Genomic DNA, 13,865 nt, shown 5'->3' with positions numbered 1-13,865 from the left:
AAAAAAAATTCAATGGCCTAATAGTTTAAAAAAATTCTAAATATTTTGAAAATTTAATCGTAACTTTATATTAGCGTTATCTATACGATAACGCTAATATAAACATTTGATGAAAAATCCAAGTATTTACAATGATTCGTTTTTGAGTTACAGCAAAATTAAAAAATCAATTTTGTCAAAAAGTGATTATGCGTAAAACTTCACGTTTTTCCTGATGCTTTTGAAAACTACTAGAGATTTTTTACTTTTGACCTCCTAAAGTACCAACTAGATTCAATTTCCTTTTCAAAGAGGGGCTGAAGTCAAAAATCGAAGCACTACTACTACTACTCCACAACGTGATGACAGACACAAAAAAAAAAACACACATCATTGTAAAATCAATACTCCGTTCAGAATCTAAAATAATAATAAAAATAAATACTTGAAATTTTCACCAAATATTTCCAATATCATTTTTTATGTACAAAAAAACTTTTAAAATATGTCAATAAAAAAATATTCGCTGGGTTCTTAAAGTTGATCATACGATTATTTGTGTTCGTAAATAACTTTTTGCTTTGAATACCTATTATACTAATAACAGGAAGTTATAATTATAGTAGATAGGTATAATTTAATAAAACGTTTTAATTTCTTGCGACATTCATGTGACCTTTATTACTGTCGTAGTATATTGTAAGTTTGCCTCATATGCTTTAATAACTACCTATTTAAACCTTGTTAAATCGTTGTCTGTTTAGGTAGGTACATTAAAATGATATATTTCACTCAGAAACTAGTGACAAAATCACACGGATTTGGATCAGAGTGTTAGGTTTATTTTAATGAGATTTATAAAAATTAAAATAGTCTAATAGTTACCAATTTGTATTATATCTAATCATAAATTCACAATAGAAACTCATACCAATGCGACTACGATGGTAAATAGATTTTTAAATATATAATACATTTATACACATAAATACATAATAATTAAAAAATGATTTCAATTAAAATAAAATTATTAAATCATAAGTATATATTATGTATAAACTTGTAAAGTTTTATTTTAGATATCAAAAACACAAATTTAATTGTTTATAATTAATGTTCGTAATTCATAACAGAAGATTGATCATTCAAGTAAAAAATAAGTGCATCTATATAATAAATTGTAAAAGTTAATGACAAATTTAACTAAAGAAGAACCTAAAAATATTACATTGGTTCTAGTAAATGCAATAGTTGGTGATGGGTGGATGGGTTGTTTAGAAACTTGCTCCTTGACCTTGAGTTATGAGGATTCAAGATTTTTATAGTCTTGTAACTTGTTTTAGGTCTTTTTTGCTTATCACTAGCTTAAAAGTTAATGTAGTTCTAAAATTCCCAACCAGCAGTCCAGCACAAACAACACATAAGTGTACAAGTATACTATTTTTTGTGACGCCTCTACTATCTCTGAAAACGCAGAAAAAGTCATAATCCATAACATACTTTTCTTGTGGTTATCGGTATTTAGATTCATTGGACTATTTTATATAGAACATACTTACACACATTCCACTTACCAGCTAATTGGCAACTATAGTACCTATTTGATATAGGTAAGTAATAGATGAAACTTATCGATACGTTGATTCAGTCATTGGCGACCTTTTGGACTCTCGTGCCACATAAACGAATTAAAAAAAATTCGCGAGCTGAACAAAATAAAAAAATTATATTCTAAAATTATTTACTATGAAAAAAAAATGTCAGCCGGTTGCCCACCACTGCGGTTATTTATGGATACATCTGATTTGAAAAGTAACGAGGTGCCGAAGTCTTTCCACTTTTCCACCCGTTACGTATAGGAATTTTTTTATTACCACATCAGGTAGAAATAATTCATTTACTGTCCGCTGGACGTAAAAAGACTATTTTCCAACACTTCAGTTAGGATTGAAAATTAAACTTTAGTGTAGGCATGACAAAAAAAGTATTTAGCTCAATCTCTTGATTATATAATATGCATTTAGTATTCACAAAATAATATGATGTTATTTATTTTTAAATAATTTGTCCAATTTGTTTAAGTTCAGTATTATCGTCTATCTGTCCCCGTTATATTTACCCTTGACTCTTTCTTTTAATTGTACACGAAAGATTTGAATCAGCTAGCGTGTCATCGGTAATAGTATATTTTTCAATACAGTTTTATTTTCATTAAATACTGAAATAACTCTGTCTAACTTTGATAATTTATTGAACTTGAAGTACCTATACCAAAGTTTGGCAAAATATTATCTAGATAATTATTCGACTGATTTTTAAGTATGATTATTCGAATGTTTTTTTTTTTATAATCATTCCAAAAAAATGTATTTGAATAATTTTCAAGCATAATGCTAATACAAAATACAAATACATTCGAATTCTTTACTATCTCGTTTCTTCTTCTTTAAAATTGTATATAGTTCTATGTTTGTTTCATTTATAGTATTTTTCATTTATTTCAAATAAAAGAATATTTACAATAGTGAACTTAAAATACAATGTCAACTATTATTTTTTAATACGTAGATATTTTAATTACCAAAATACCAACCATATGTTAACTAAGATAAAATTACTGAAAATTATTCAACTAATAATACATACCTACCTATAGGTATATACTTATATTTACCTATATTACTATATTAGTTATGTAACATTAATACATTATACTATTATAGAACACTTAACAAATTCGAAACTGTAGACATGTTATTATCAATAAAAACATAATAGTCAATAAATATGACATTTCTACGAAATTAGATAAAATTAATAAATCGTCATACATAACTGTTAAACTATTTTTTTAACTATTTTAATTTGCGAAAAAAAATGCAATGTTTTAATTCTTTAATTTCAAATGCTTAGTAGTTAGTACTTTATTGAATATTCCTATATGTTGAACGTTCTACATTATACCATATTTCTTACATAATCTATGACTTTTTAATAGAATATATCATCATGTCAAAGTTCCAAAATCAATTAATGCTGTTGGTCTACAGCGTACAATCAAGGTTATTGAAACGTAAACCGAGTACCGATGGCGTAATATCATAATAATATTCATGTTTACAAATTTACAATACTTATATAATATTATTATCTCCGTCGTACGTCTCGCTCACCAGCACATCATATTATCAATAGGTAATTATTATAAATTGCATAGTGTTTATAATATAGTCCGCGCCACCGTTATCGGTAATGTCGTGTTTTGTTTTCCATTTTGATAACGTGTTATCTCGCGCATTTCTATAATTATTATACTTTCACCTGTTACTATGGCCTATGGGTCGATAATCGATACAAATTAAATCATCGCAACGTTAATCTTATTCACACTAATCCGTTTCTGCGTGTCCCGTAATAATATTGTAATAATCCCTAATTAAAACGTAGTATTAAGCCGACTGGCGACTAACGGAACACGTTAGTATCGCTGTGTACAACAATTACAATAATCACTCAATCACCGTTGTGTGGTGATCGCGCTTTTATCGCAACTGTTGTCACTTGTCGTTATTGACGACATTATATCACAATTTGTGCATTTTCGTGTTGGTTTTCGTTTAGACGCATCACACGCACAAGTGCTTAACAGGTTATGTGAGAGCCGCGCCTTATAGGTATGTGACGGCAACGATGTAATCACGTTCATATTATTTTATTTCTATTCACGCGGCCAACGGTATCCATCAGTGTTTGCTCGTACGGTTGTTTAGAAGGCAATCAAGCACAATGAATGGTGCGCAGGATAATGCTAGATACGGACTCACCGACCAGTCTAATCTGTCGAGCGGATCGAACAATGTGGATTTATACAACAGTTCTGGTATGGTTTTGAATTTTCATTGAGCATCCGCTGAGTATGATCTTAACTGTATTTTTTTTTCCATTTTTTACTTAGTTATTGCCTACAGTTTGTAGGCATTAACTACGAAAATGGCTTCGTTCAGTAAATGTGCTTAGTTTTTAAATTCCTTGAGGTATTATAACTTATCTTATTATATTGCTATTTAACATTGATAAGAATTATAAGAATGCATTAGATAAACACATAATGAATTTTGACAATAAAAATCTGAGTTAGACATGATGTATGTGCTAATTCAGTATAGGTACATTCCTCACAAATATGAAATGTGGAAAAATAATATTGTAGTCTAAAATAGATTTTTGTTATACTAATTTATCTAACTTATTAAGATTGAATTATTATTTAAACGTATATTAATAGTATTTTTCTAAAAATGTAGGTGACACCTCCAGAAAATAAGCTCATAAATGCCATTAGGCCAGGAACAAAATGCATGTTACTCATGCTTATTAAATTTTTTTTCTTCAAAACATGTTTTTACTGTTTTTAGCCACTTCATTTGAAATTATTAAAATATTGATTTTTTCAAAATAAAAGTATTCTCAAATTACAAATTAGGTACCAATTAATATGTATTAATAATTAGTATAATTAGTATCTCTAGATATTAAGTTAGTACTAATGACCAAAATTTGATTGTAAACAAACACATTCAATTTATTGATCATAAAAACAAATAGAACTAATAAAAAAATGACTTGTAGTTTTTTGACATTTGCATTAAGGCTACTAGAGTTAAAAAAATTTATTTTAATTTTTGAATATAACTTCTTTTGATAAAAAGATATATATTCAAATACTTTCAGATACCAAAACACATATTTTGAAAAAATATAAAATGGGAATAGTATAATTACATTTACACTGAAAATAATTACCTGAAAGTTCTTCAATTTAAAACTTTTTAAAGTAGAAAATGTTTTACTAAGTATTCTAAATTTTATATATTTTAAATATTTAATGTATAATAGGTATTACATTCTTCAATTTTTATTTCTCAGGATTTATATGCATTAAAGTCCAACCAAATATGCACTAAAAATCTTAGATATGCATAAATATATGAACCAAAATGTTATTAAATATGTGTAAAAATTATATATATTAAATATATTTAATATACTATAGATACTTATCTACTGTATCTACTTTTCTTAATTTTTTTCATCACTCATCATTTTGGTATATGTATTTATTTCCTTGATTATTGATCTTACATCGTATTTAGGAAAACCGTTTACCTATACCTACAATGTACCTTTTAATTTATTTTGATATTAATTGATACTCTAAAAATATTATTGTAATAGACAATTGTATGTATTTCCAAAATGTCTAAAAAAAACTATCAAAATATGTATTAAAAGATGAAATTTGTAATTCAAATTGTAAAATAAGCCTTTAAAATAGAAAAATACGCAAAAATATTCATTGAAAATTAACTTTTAAATCATTAGGTCATGAAACAAATTTTGTACTCAATTAGCATACCATAGGATCACTCAAAATAAATATGCAAATGCATAGAAATCTGCGCTCTATTAATAAGTATTTGGTAGCATACAAGGCCCTTGTGGGGTACACCTCCCATTTGTCTTACTGTTACAATACTTTATTTTTTTGTAAAAGCAAACAACCAAAAAAGTGAACAGAATAAGAAAAATATTTTAAGAAACCTAGAATATTACACTTTTTAAATTATTTATAGTTAAAATTTATAACTAGGATTATTCACTTACTAATATTTTTGAATTAAACTAAATATCTAAAGTCCAGTTCAGTTCAAATTTTAAACTACCCATTTATAATTCAATAAAATCCAAAAACAATGTCTTCTTCAAAAATGTATTTCATAATCTACATTTATATTTTAAGTTTGTATTAATTTATTTTTTAAGACATTAGTGATAATTGTTAAAATTTGAAGTCTTGGAGTTTTAGACTAATATTTTTAGAGTTATGACTAAATAATTTAAGTAAATTTCACAAATTGACCAAAAAATTTTTTTATTTTGATAGTTTTTACTAAATCTTTTTAAAACTATATTGATAATAACACTGTAAAGAACCAAGCTTCAGCAGATTTCAATCTAAAAATAATTTTTTGGACCAGTATCCAAAAAATGTGAATTCGGAATAAAAAGGCAACAGAAACAATATTGTAAATCTTCTCTGGACTCATTTATGCTCATTATTACCGGTTTCCATTTACAAGTTATAGTAATGCATTTAGTGAATAAATAATGTACTTAAATAAGTGTCTGATGATTATTAATATTAGGCATAATTAAAAGATATACAGGTAGTATATTGTTATGCATTTTAATGAATTTAATATGTTTAATATAAAAAGGATATGATTATAGGGCCTTCCAAATTGTTTTGTTCGAGGCATATAAAAATTTAAAACACAGTTTTACATATTTTAGTACTCATTTAAATATTCAATATGCTATTTAGCACACATTTAATGGTTTAGTATGTTATATCCAAAAATATAGGTACCTATCTACTAATAACTTTTGGGTGTAAGTTATCATTTTGAAATTAAGATTAGACATTATAGAAGTGAATATTTAGATGTTTTATGACAAAAATAAAATTATAAATCTGCTTGCAACTCATATGGATCTACATAGTCCAATATTGTCTATTCATTAAGAGGACATTATATTTGCAAGTGTTAACTCAATTTTAAAAATGCATTTTTTATCAAATTTTTAATCTGCATTATCAATTTTGAGTTTTTAGCTTTTAATATTATAGGTAATTAATTTATTATAGAATTTAAAGGTAAAAATATTATTTGTGTTTTTGGTATAAAAAAAACATGAATAAAAACAATATGAACTGTTCATTTTTAGATTATTAACTATAGTTGGTGTGCTAGTAAAAACTTGTTTATGGAATATATTTTTGAGACTCCTGCTTATAATATTTTTAATTGTTTAGAAGCAGATTTGTTGTTGGACAATGAAGAAGATTACATTCATCCTTATTCAGATGAATATGTACTTTTGGAGAGGAAGATGCGTAATCGGTTATCTTTTTTCTTTATGAATCCAATTGAAAAATGGAAGACAAGAAGGAGGTTTCCGTACAAATTTGTAATCCAAATTATCAAAATAATATTGGTTACACTTCAAGTAAGTGATGAGATACAAATATTTTATTATTTCTATTATAATTTAAAATTGTTTATATATTTTTTTAAAGCTTTCATTATTTGCTCATACTCGCTACAGTCATGTAAATTATACATGGGGAAATAGAATTACATTTTCACATTTGTTTATTAAAGGATGGGACCCAGCACGAGAAATAGTTTCTTATCCACCTGCTCTGGGACCATTAGCTATTTATAATATTGAATCATTTTATTCAACTATTAACTATGCTGTAGTTGGAGTAAGTATAGAAATTACATATTGTAAGTGTTATTTATTAAATATTCTTAATTTTTTTTTTTAATTTTCTAAAACAACAAAACTAATACTAAATAGTTTCATATATCACAAAAGCAAAGCTTTCTTCTTTTATTGATATTTTTAGAATTTTTTTTATTTTTACTAAAAACATCAGTATACAGATATTTATCATTAATAAATATGTAAATATAAATAATGTTAAACATTATTTCACTAAAATTGTATGGCATTCAAAAATCAATAAAAATATATAAATCATTTTTTTATTTTTATAGATATAAGTAGTAATAATCGAATAACTAATGAACCATCAAAATAATTTATAATATTTGATGTGATTTCTCATTATTTGTTTTAGTAATAATAAATTTCATATTTTTATGACAGTTTTAAATGAGTTAATTTATTTAATTTAAAAATTTCTAGGTACAATCAAATTAATTTACTCTCATATTTGTTGTTTTTAAAATATAATTATTTTAAACTATTGACAGTTATTTAAAAAATAATAAGATTTTTATCAATTAGAATTTATGTGAATGAAATTTTTTCAATTGATTTATGAATATATTATTATTATTTTTATGATTTTTCTAATGAAATATGAAGTATTTTATTGTAATTCTTAAATATTTATATAGTATGCTAACATCAGTAATGCAATCGGATCATACTCATACATAAGTGAAGATAGTAAAGTTGTGGATCCAATATTTTGTACTGTTCATTATAAAGAAGGTAGTGTGTTTGGTTTTAACGAAAGTTATACTTTTGATGGAGAAATAATACAAGGTAACTTAAACTTGTGCTGTTATAAAATTTATTCTCAATCTTGATAAGATAATACATCACTTCTCGAAAAGAATCGGTTTTCTCTGTGCATCCTTACATAACACCCTGTTATAATGGAACCAGTCTTGATGGCAAGGTGTCTAGTAGGGATTCACAGAACTGATGAATTTTATCACTGGACAGAGTATATGTTTTGGTTACTGTATAAATAATATATATATATATTTTTTTTTTTTTAGAATGCTTGAATGTCACTATAACAGATGATATAAAAAGTAAAGGATTTTCAATCAAAGATTATCTAATTCAACATAATAAGACAATATATTTTTCGTCTTTATTAAAAGCTAAATTAAAATTTGCATTAAAAACTGTTAACTTCAGAGTTGCTGGAAAGTATTCACCTCCTGATTGTTACAAATTTGAAATTCAAGTAATTATGATTTTTGTTATTTTTTAAGAATAATTTAATTTAACATTAATTAATGACTAGATAAGTTAATTTTTTTTTAATCTGAAATCACAAGCACAAGCTTATTACATTTAAAATAAAAAATTTGCAAGACTTTTGAGTCATCTTTAAGACTATTGATGAAAACAAAAACTATGCTATTGTATTATAAAATAATTTATAAAAAAGAAAATTAATTGATATTTTAATTGGTTAAATATATATATATATATATATATTACTGTGAATGTCCGCAATTGGTGAGTGCTGGCAATCACCTAATGAATGTTGACATACACCTACTTAATTGGTGAATATTGAAAAATTAAAATAATATAGACATGTACTAGTGGATGTTGATATTTACATTAGGATTTTGGTCAATGTTGATATATACAACATGGTTTTGGTTAATGTTGACATAGGTTACGTATTCACACATAATATTATAGTATAATACTGTAGAGTATAGACAATAATATAAAATAGAAATGATATGTTTATTTATACTTATAAATATTAACAATTACTTTTATTAATTATGATTATTGTTATTAAACAATATTATACCTGTATTATTAAGTTAAATTATGATTATTTTGCCATAAAAAAATTATTATTTTAAAACAACGGCAAAAATTGTTCTACTTATAGCAACATGATAAACTGTCATGACATTTTGAACTGCATAAAATTCCAACATTTCTACAACCACACTTTGTTTTGTAATTATATTGTGTATAGATAGGTAATAGAATTTTAGATAAGATCAGATTAAATAATATCGGCATTATCAACATTCACCGATATCGTTATATAAATGTCGACATTCGCTAGTAAATGTTTACTAACAGTACAAATTTAATTAATATGCCAATATTCACTAATGACATTGGTGTATGACAACATTAACCGGTGACTGTCAGCACTCACCAATTGCGGACATTCGCAGTAACATATATAATCTATGATTAATAAAAATGTATTTTATACAATAATATGTAATAAGTAATAAAATAAAAAAAACTATAGATTTGTTGTATAATTTTATATAAACAATCTAAATCTTAATACATTTATGCATTTAATGAATATTTTTACAGATAACATTAAATAATGAAGATATGGATGGACAAGTGTTAGTAGACTTGGAAGTAAATCCATTTAGGTTAAATTGTAAAGGTAGCGTTGAATACATAAGTAAGTTTAACAAATAGTTTTTATGGTATGTCAAATTGGTATTAATAATATTGGTATTTTTCTTTTATTTAAGTTGACAACAAAGTTGAGTCGTTTTTGAGAAGTGTATTAAATTATTTTGTCATCATAGTATGTACTATTTCAATGATATTATGTACAAGAGCTATATTGAGAGCACAACTACTGAAATATGTAAGTATTGTAATTTCGAAAATATTAATGTCATTTGTAAATTAATAAAATTTATTTTTTCAACTATAGGAAACTATAAGGTATTTTGAAGACATGCTAAAGTCGACATTAAGCTATAAAGCTCGGTGGGAATTTTGGAATTTGTGGTATATAATGATAATCATTAATGACATACTGATCATATGTGGTTCAGGAATAAAGGAACGAATAGAGAAAAAGGTAATGTCATATATTGTTAAAATTTGAAAATTTATATGTAACATCCCTCTTCTTTCCATTGAAAATGTCAGTGTAAACAACTGAATTATTATAATTACACTAGTTGACCCGAAAAACATTGTTTTGTAATGGTTCAGAGTATTGTTGTAATTAGAACTATCTGTATGCAAAATTTCAACAAATAAACGCATTTGGTCATGAATTCATATAATTTCCCATAGAAAATAACACTCAGTTTTTTCCAAATTTTTTAATTTTTCGGATAACTTTCCCAATTCTTCTTTTCATAAAAACCTCATTTAGGCTATTACATATTTGAAAAAAAATGAACCTAATCGGTCCATCTATTTTCAAATTATTTGCTTATCAACGACAAGCATTTCATTTATATATAGATTAATATTATAATGTTAATAGATTTTGTTTAACTATTATATATTTGTAGCAATTTATTGGTGACCAATGGAATTTATGTAGTGTACTACTTGGAACTGGAAATTTGCTCGTCTGGTTTGGAGTTCTTAGATATCTAACATTCTTTAAAACTTACAATGTAAGCTATACTTTATTGATCATAATTCTTAGTTAATTTATATTATAGATTTAGATTTGTATGTTTAAACATTAATTTCAGGGTGTAATATTAACATTACGGCAAGCTTTTCCAAATACTTCAAGATTCATTTTATGCGCGATTTTGTTGTATGCTGGCTTTACATTTTGTGGTTGGTTGGTATTAGGACCATACCATATGAAAGTAAGTGTTGATGTCAAAGTCATAGATATAATGTTTTAAATTATTTTCTAATATATCCATAAAAATAAACAAGAAATTTGGTTTAAATTATATATGCCTGTTGTAATATTATTCATACTGTAAATTATTATTACTACAAAAAAAAAAAACTATTTGTATACTCTATCCAGCAAGAGAACCTAACTAATTTCTGTTAGACTTTGGTGTGTTCTCTTACGCAACTAAGTATAGATATTAAACGTTTATAATTATAATACTAATGTAATAAGTTGTGATAAAAGTAATACCCTATCTTAAATTTGTAAAATAAATTATTTTCATATTTAATACTAAACTTAAAATACTCTAATTATATTTTTATTTATAACAACATATTTAATATTATGTGAATCTAGGAGTTTTCACTGTTTATGATTAAATAAAAGTAATGCTTTAAATTTTCACTATTAAAAAAAAAAAAAAAAGAAATTGTTAATATCTATTCTATTTAGATATTAAATAATCCTATTTTCAGCTTAAGTTAAATAATTATATAGTGAAGATACATACCTTTTTTTTTTAATTGTTTTAATAAGTGTATTTGTATGTTTAGTTTCGATCATTGGCAAGTACATCTGAATGCTTGTTTTCTTTAATTAATGGTGATGATATGTATGCCACATTTACAATCATGGCTACAAAATCCTCATTGCTGTGGTGGTTCAGTCGTTTGTACCTATATTGCTTCATAAGTCTGTTTATTTATGTGGTTATTAATCTCTTTTTATCAGTAATCATCGATTCTTATGAAACAATTAAGGTAAATATTATATTAATTAAGATATTTATATTTCATTTAAAATTGCTTATTATCATATAAAGTAATTAATTTTAATATGAATTTTTAAGTCTTATTTAATTTTACAGAGTGCTTGCTTATATATTAAAGTTAAATTTATCTAGATTTGTTTTTAATTCTCTAAGTAGTTGTTATAAACAATTGGTATGCATACATTAGTATGAAAAGCTACTACATAATAACTTATGAATAGCATATGTCCATTGATAAAATATGATATATAACTAAAGAATAAGAATTTTTTTAAATCCTCATGTTATGTTACATCAAATGAGATTTTTCATTTGATTTTTGATTTTATCTTTACCTACTTTTTCTTATTAAATATAAACACTAAATTGCTAAATTTCCTCCTCCCAGCACTTAAATATAAAGCTTGTTAAAAGTATTAATTGTAGGCAAGCAATTGAAAAAATAAATAAGAATTATTAATAATATTAAAAATTATATACTTTAAAGTAATATGAAAAAATTAAAAAAAAAAAATTGCTGAGATAAATCTTTATTAATCATGACAAATATTTATAAATAATAATATAGAATATACTTTAGATCACCTATATTATAATTTATATTAAACATATTTTTTTTAGAATCAACCACGTGCTGTTTTACCTAAGACTGACCTGGAAAAGTTTATGGTTGAAGGTACATTTCCTACATCATCTTTTGATATTACAGAAGAGACTGATAATTGGGCACAAGTATCTTTTGCCCAAACAATTAGGAGAATATTTTGTAGTTTTTGTATGTAAGTTCAAGTTTAATATAATTATTTCTCAATCCAAAGATAACAAAAACGAATTACGATTATCGAATTTAATATTATAAACAATAATTGACATACAAGTGACGTTATTCTAATTTGACAATGAGAATAATATGTCTATGATGACATGTTTTTTATTTAACAAGTTTTGTTTTCAGTGATTTCAAAAATTTACGCCAAACATGTTTGTTTATTTATCAAAGAAGCCGACATTTAATTATTTGATTTGAAGATGGCTATGTATTTTTAATTTTGTATTTTCGTTACCAATATTTATTATTATCTAAACTCTATATTTTATACACATATTATAGAAGTTTATTATACTGCATACATATTATAGACTGATTCACTGTGTATCCTATCCTATAAGTGCACTTCACTAATTGAACTATAATTATTAAATTAATTTAGTCTCATAAGATAGTGATCTGATAGGAGTATAAGACAAACTACTATTATAGGTTCATTATGTTTAATACTTAATGTTCACTCAATAGTTTGTTTAAAGATATTTATGATTAAACGTGCCTGTTATTGTTATTGTTTTGTTTGGTAAATATTGTGAGAGATCAGACATAATAATTAATATTGCTTTCATGAGGCGTTCCTAAAGTCAATTATTGTTAACTTAAATAATAATTATGAATACTGTTTATGTAATATGAACTATATTATAATGTTCGATTAATAATTGTTTGGTTATGCATGTTATATAATTTTTTAAATGATATATTATATCTTATTATTAATCTTTGATTTAATATAAACACGAATTGTTGTAACATTATATTTTGTTTGTTCCCATTTTGGGATTTTAATTATGGTATGCCAATGCTACATAAAAGTAATATGTGTATGTATGAAATATTATCTAACTTATACAAATATAATTTGATTTATGTATTAAATGTTTTGTTTATTTTTTAAATAGTGATTATAAATTTTCACCAAATATTTATAAAAAAGTGTTAGCATTTTTTAGAAAGTATGTATAGAATTAAAATTTTTTTTTTTTATGTTTGTTGATGCAATTGTACTTTTAGTAAAAAACATTGAATATTAATTAATATAAGGTTTCTCAAAATTGTTCTTATAGCAACTATAAAACATTGAAAATACAATCTACATAGCTACAATTTATTTTGGTAAGCGTATTTGAACTTCAAATGTTTGTCTTCTTCTTGTTTGTTTTTAGTATAAAATGATTTATTATTCAATTCAAAGTTAATGATGGGAACATGGAATAGCTTATTATTTAGTAGAATTAATTTCTCTGTCTTTATATAATTAATTTCTAAAATATTTATCTGTG

The 13,865-nt window shown here is 24.5% G+C and overlaps 1 protein-coding gene across 1 annotated transcript; it reads left to right on the top strand.

Annotated features, from left to right (window-relative positions):
• Window positions 1-3,277: 3,277 nt before the first annotated feature.
• On the top strand, window positions 3,278-13,264 carry LOC113559723 (mucolipin-3-like). Its single transcript, XM_026965466.2, has 13 exons — window positions 3,278-3,859; window positions 6,857-7,050; window positions 7,121-7,312; window positions 7,974-8,124; window positions 8,364-8,557; window positions 9,679-9,775; window positions 9,849-9,967; window positions 10,037-10,186; window positions 10,632-10,739; window positions 10,821-10,943; window positions 11,536-11,742; window positions 12,375-12,532; window positions 12,709-13,264. The coding sequence occupies exons 1-13, from the start codon at window positions 3,766-3,768 to the stop codon at window positions 12,773-12,775; spliced, it is 1,854 nt and encodes a 617-aa protein (XP_026821267.1). The 5' UTR covers window positions 3,278-3,765; the 3' UTR covers window positions 12,776-13,264.
• Window positions 13,265-13,865: the final 601 nt, after the last annotated feature.

Source organism: Rhopalosiphum maidis, chromosome 3 (assembly GCF_003676215.2).
Source record: "Rhopalosiphum maidis isolate BTI-1 chromosome 3, ASM367621v3, whole genome shotgun sequence".
Taxonomy (NCBI): Eukaryota; Metazoa; Arthropoda; class Insecta; order Hemiptera; family Aphididae; genus Rhopalosiphum; species Rhopalosiphum maidis.
Note: the sequence above shows the minus strand (reverse complement) of the source record. Positions and strands in the feature narration are given on the sequence as shown.

Bases quoted from the DNA above. Each gene is read 5' to 3' on its own strand.
- LOC113559723 (XM_026965466.2), top strand. From the start codon at position 3,766: ATGAATGGTGCGCAGGATAATGCTAGATACGGACTCACCGACCAGTCT. The intron at 7,313-7,973 runs GTAAGTATAGAA...ATATTTATATAG, and splicing joins TTAACTATGCTGTAGTTGGA to TATGCTAACATCAGTAATGC. The intron at 8,558-9,678 runs GTAATTATGATT...ATATTTTTACAG, and splicing joins GTTACAAATTTGAAATTCAA to ATAACATTAAATAATGAAGA.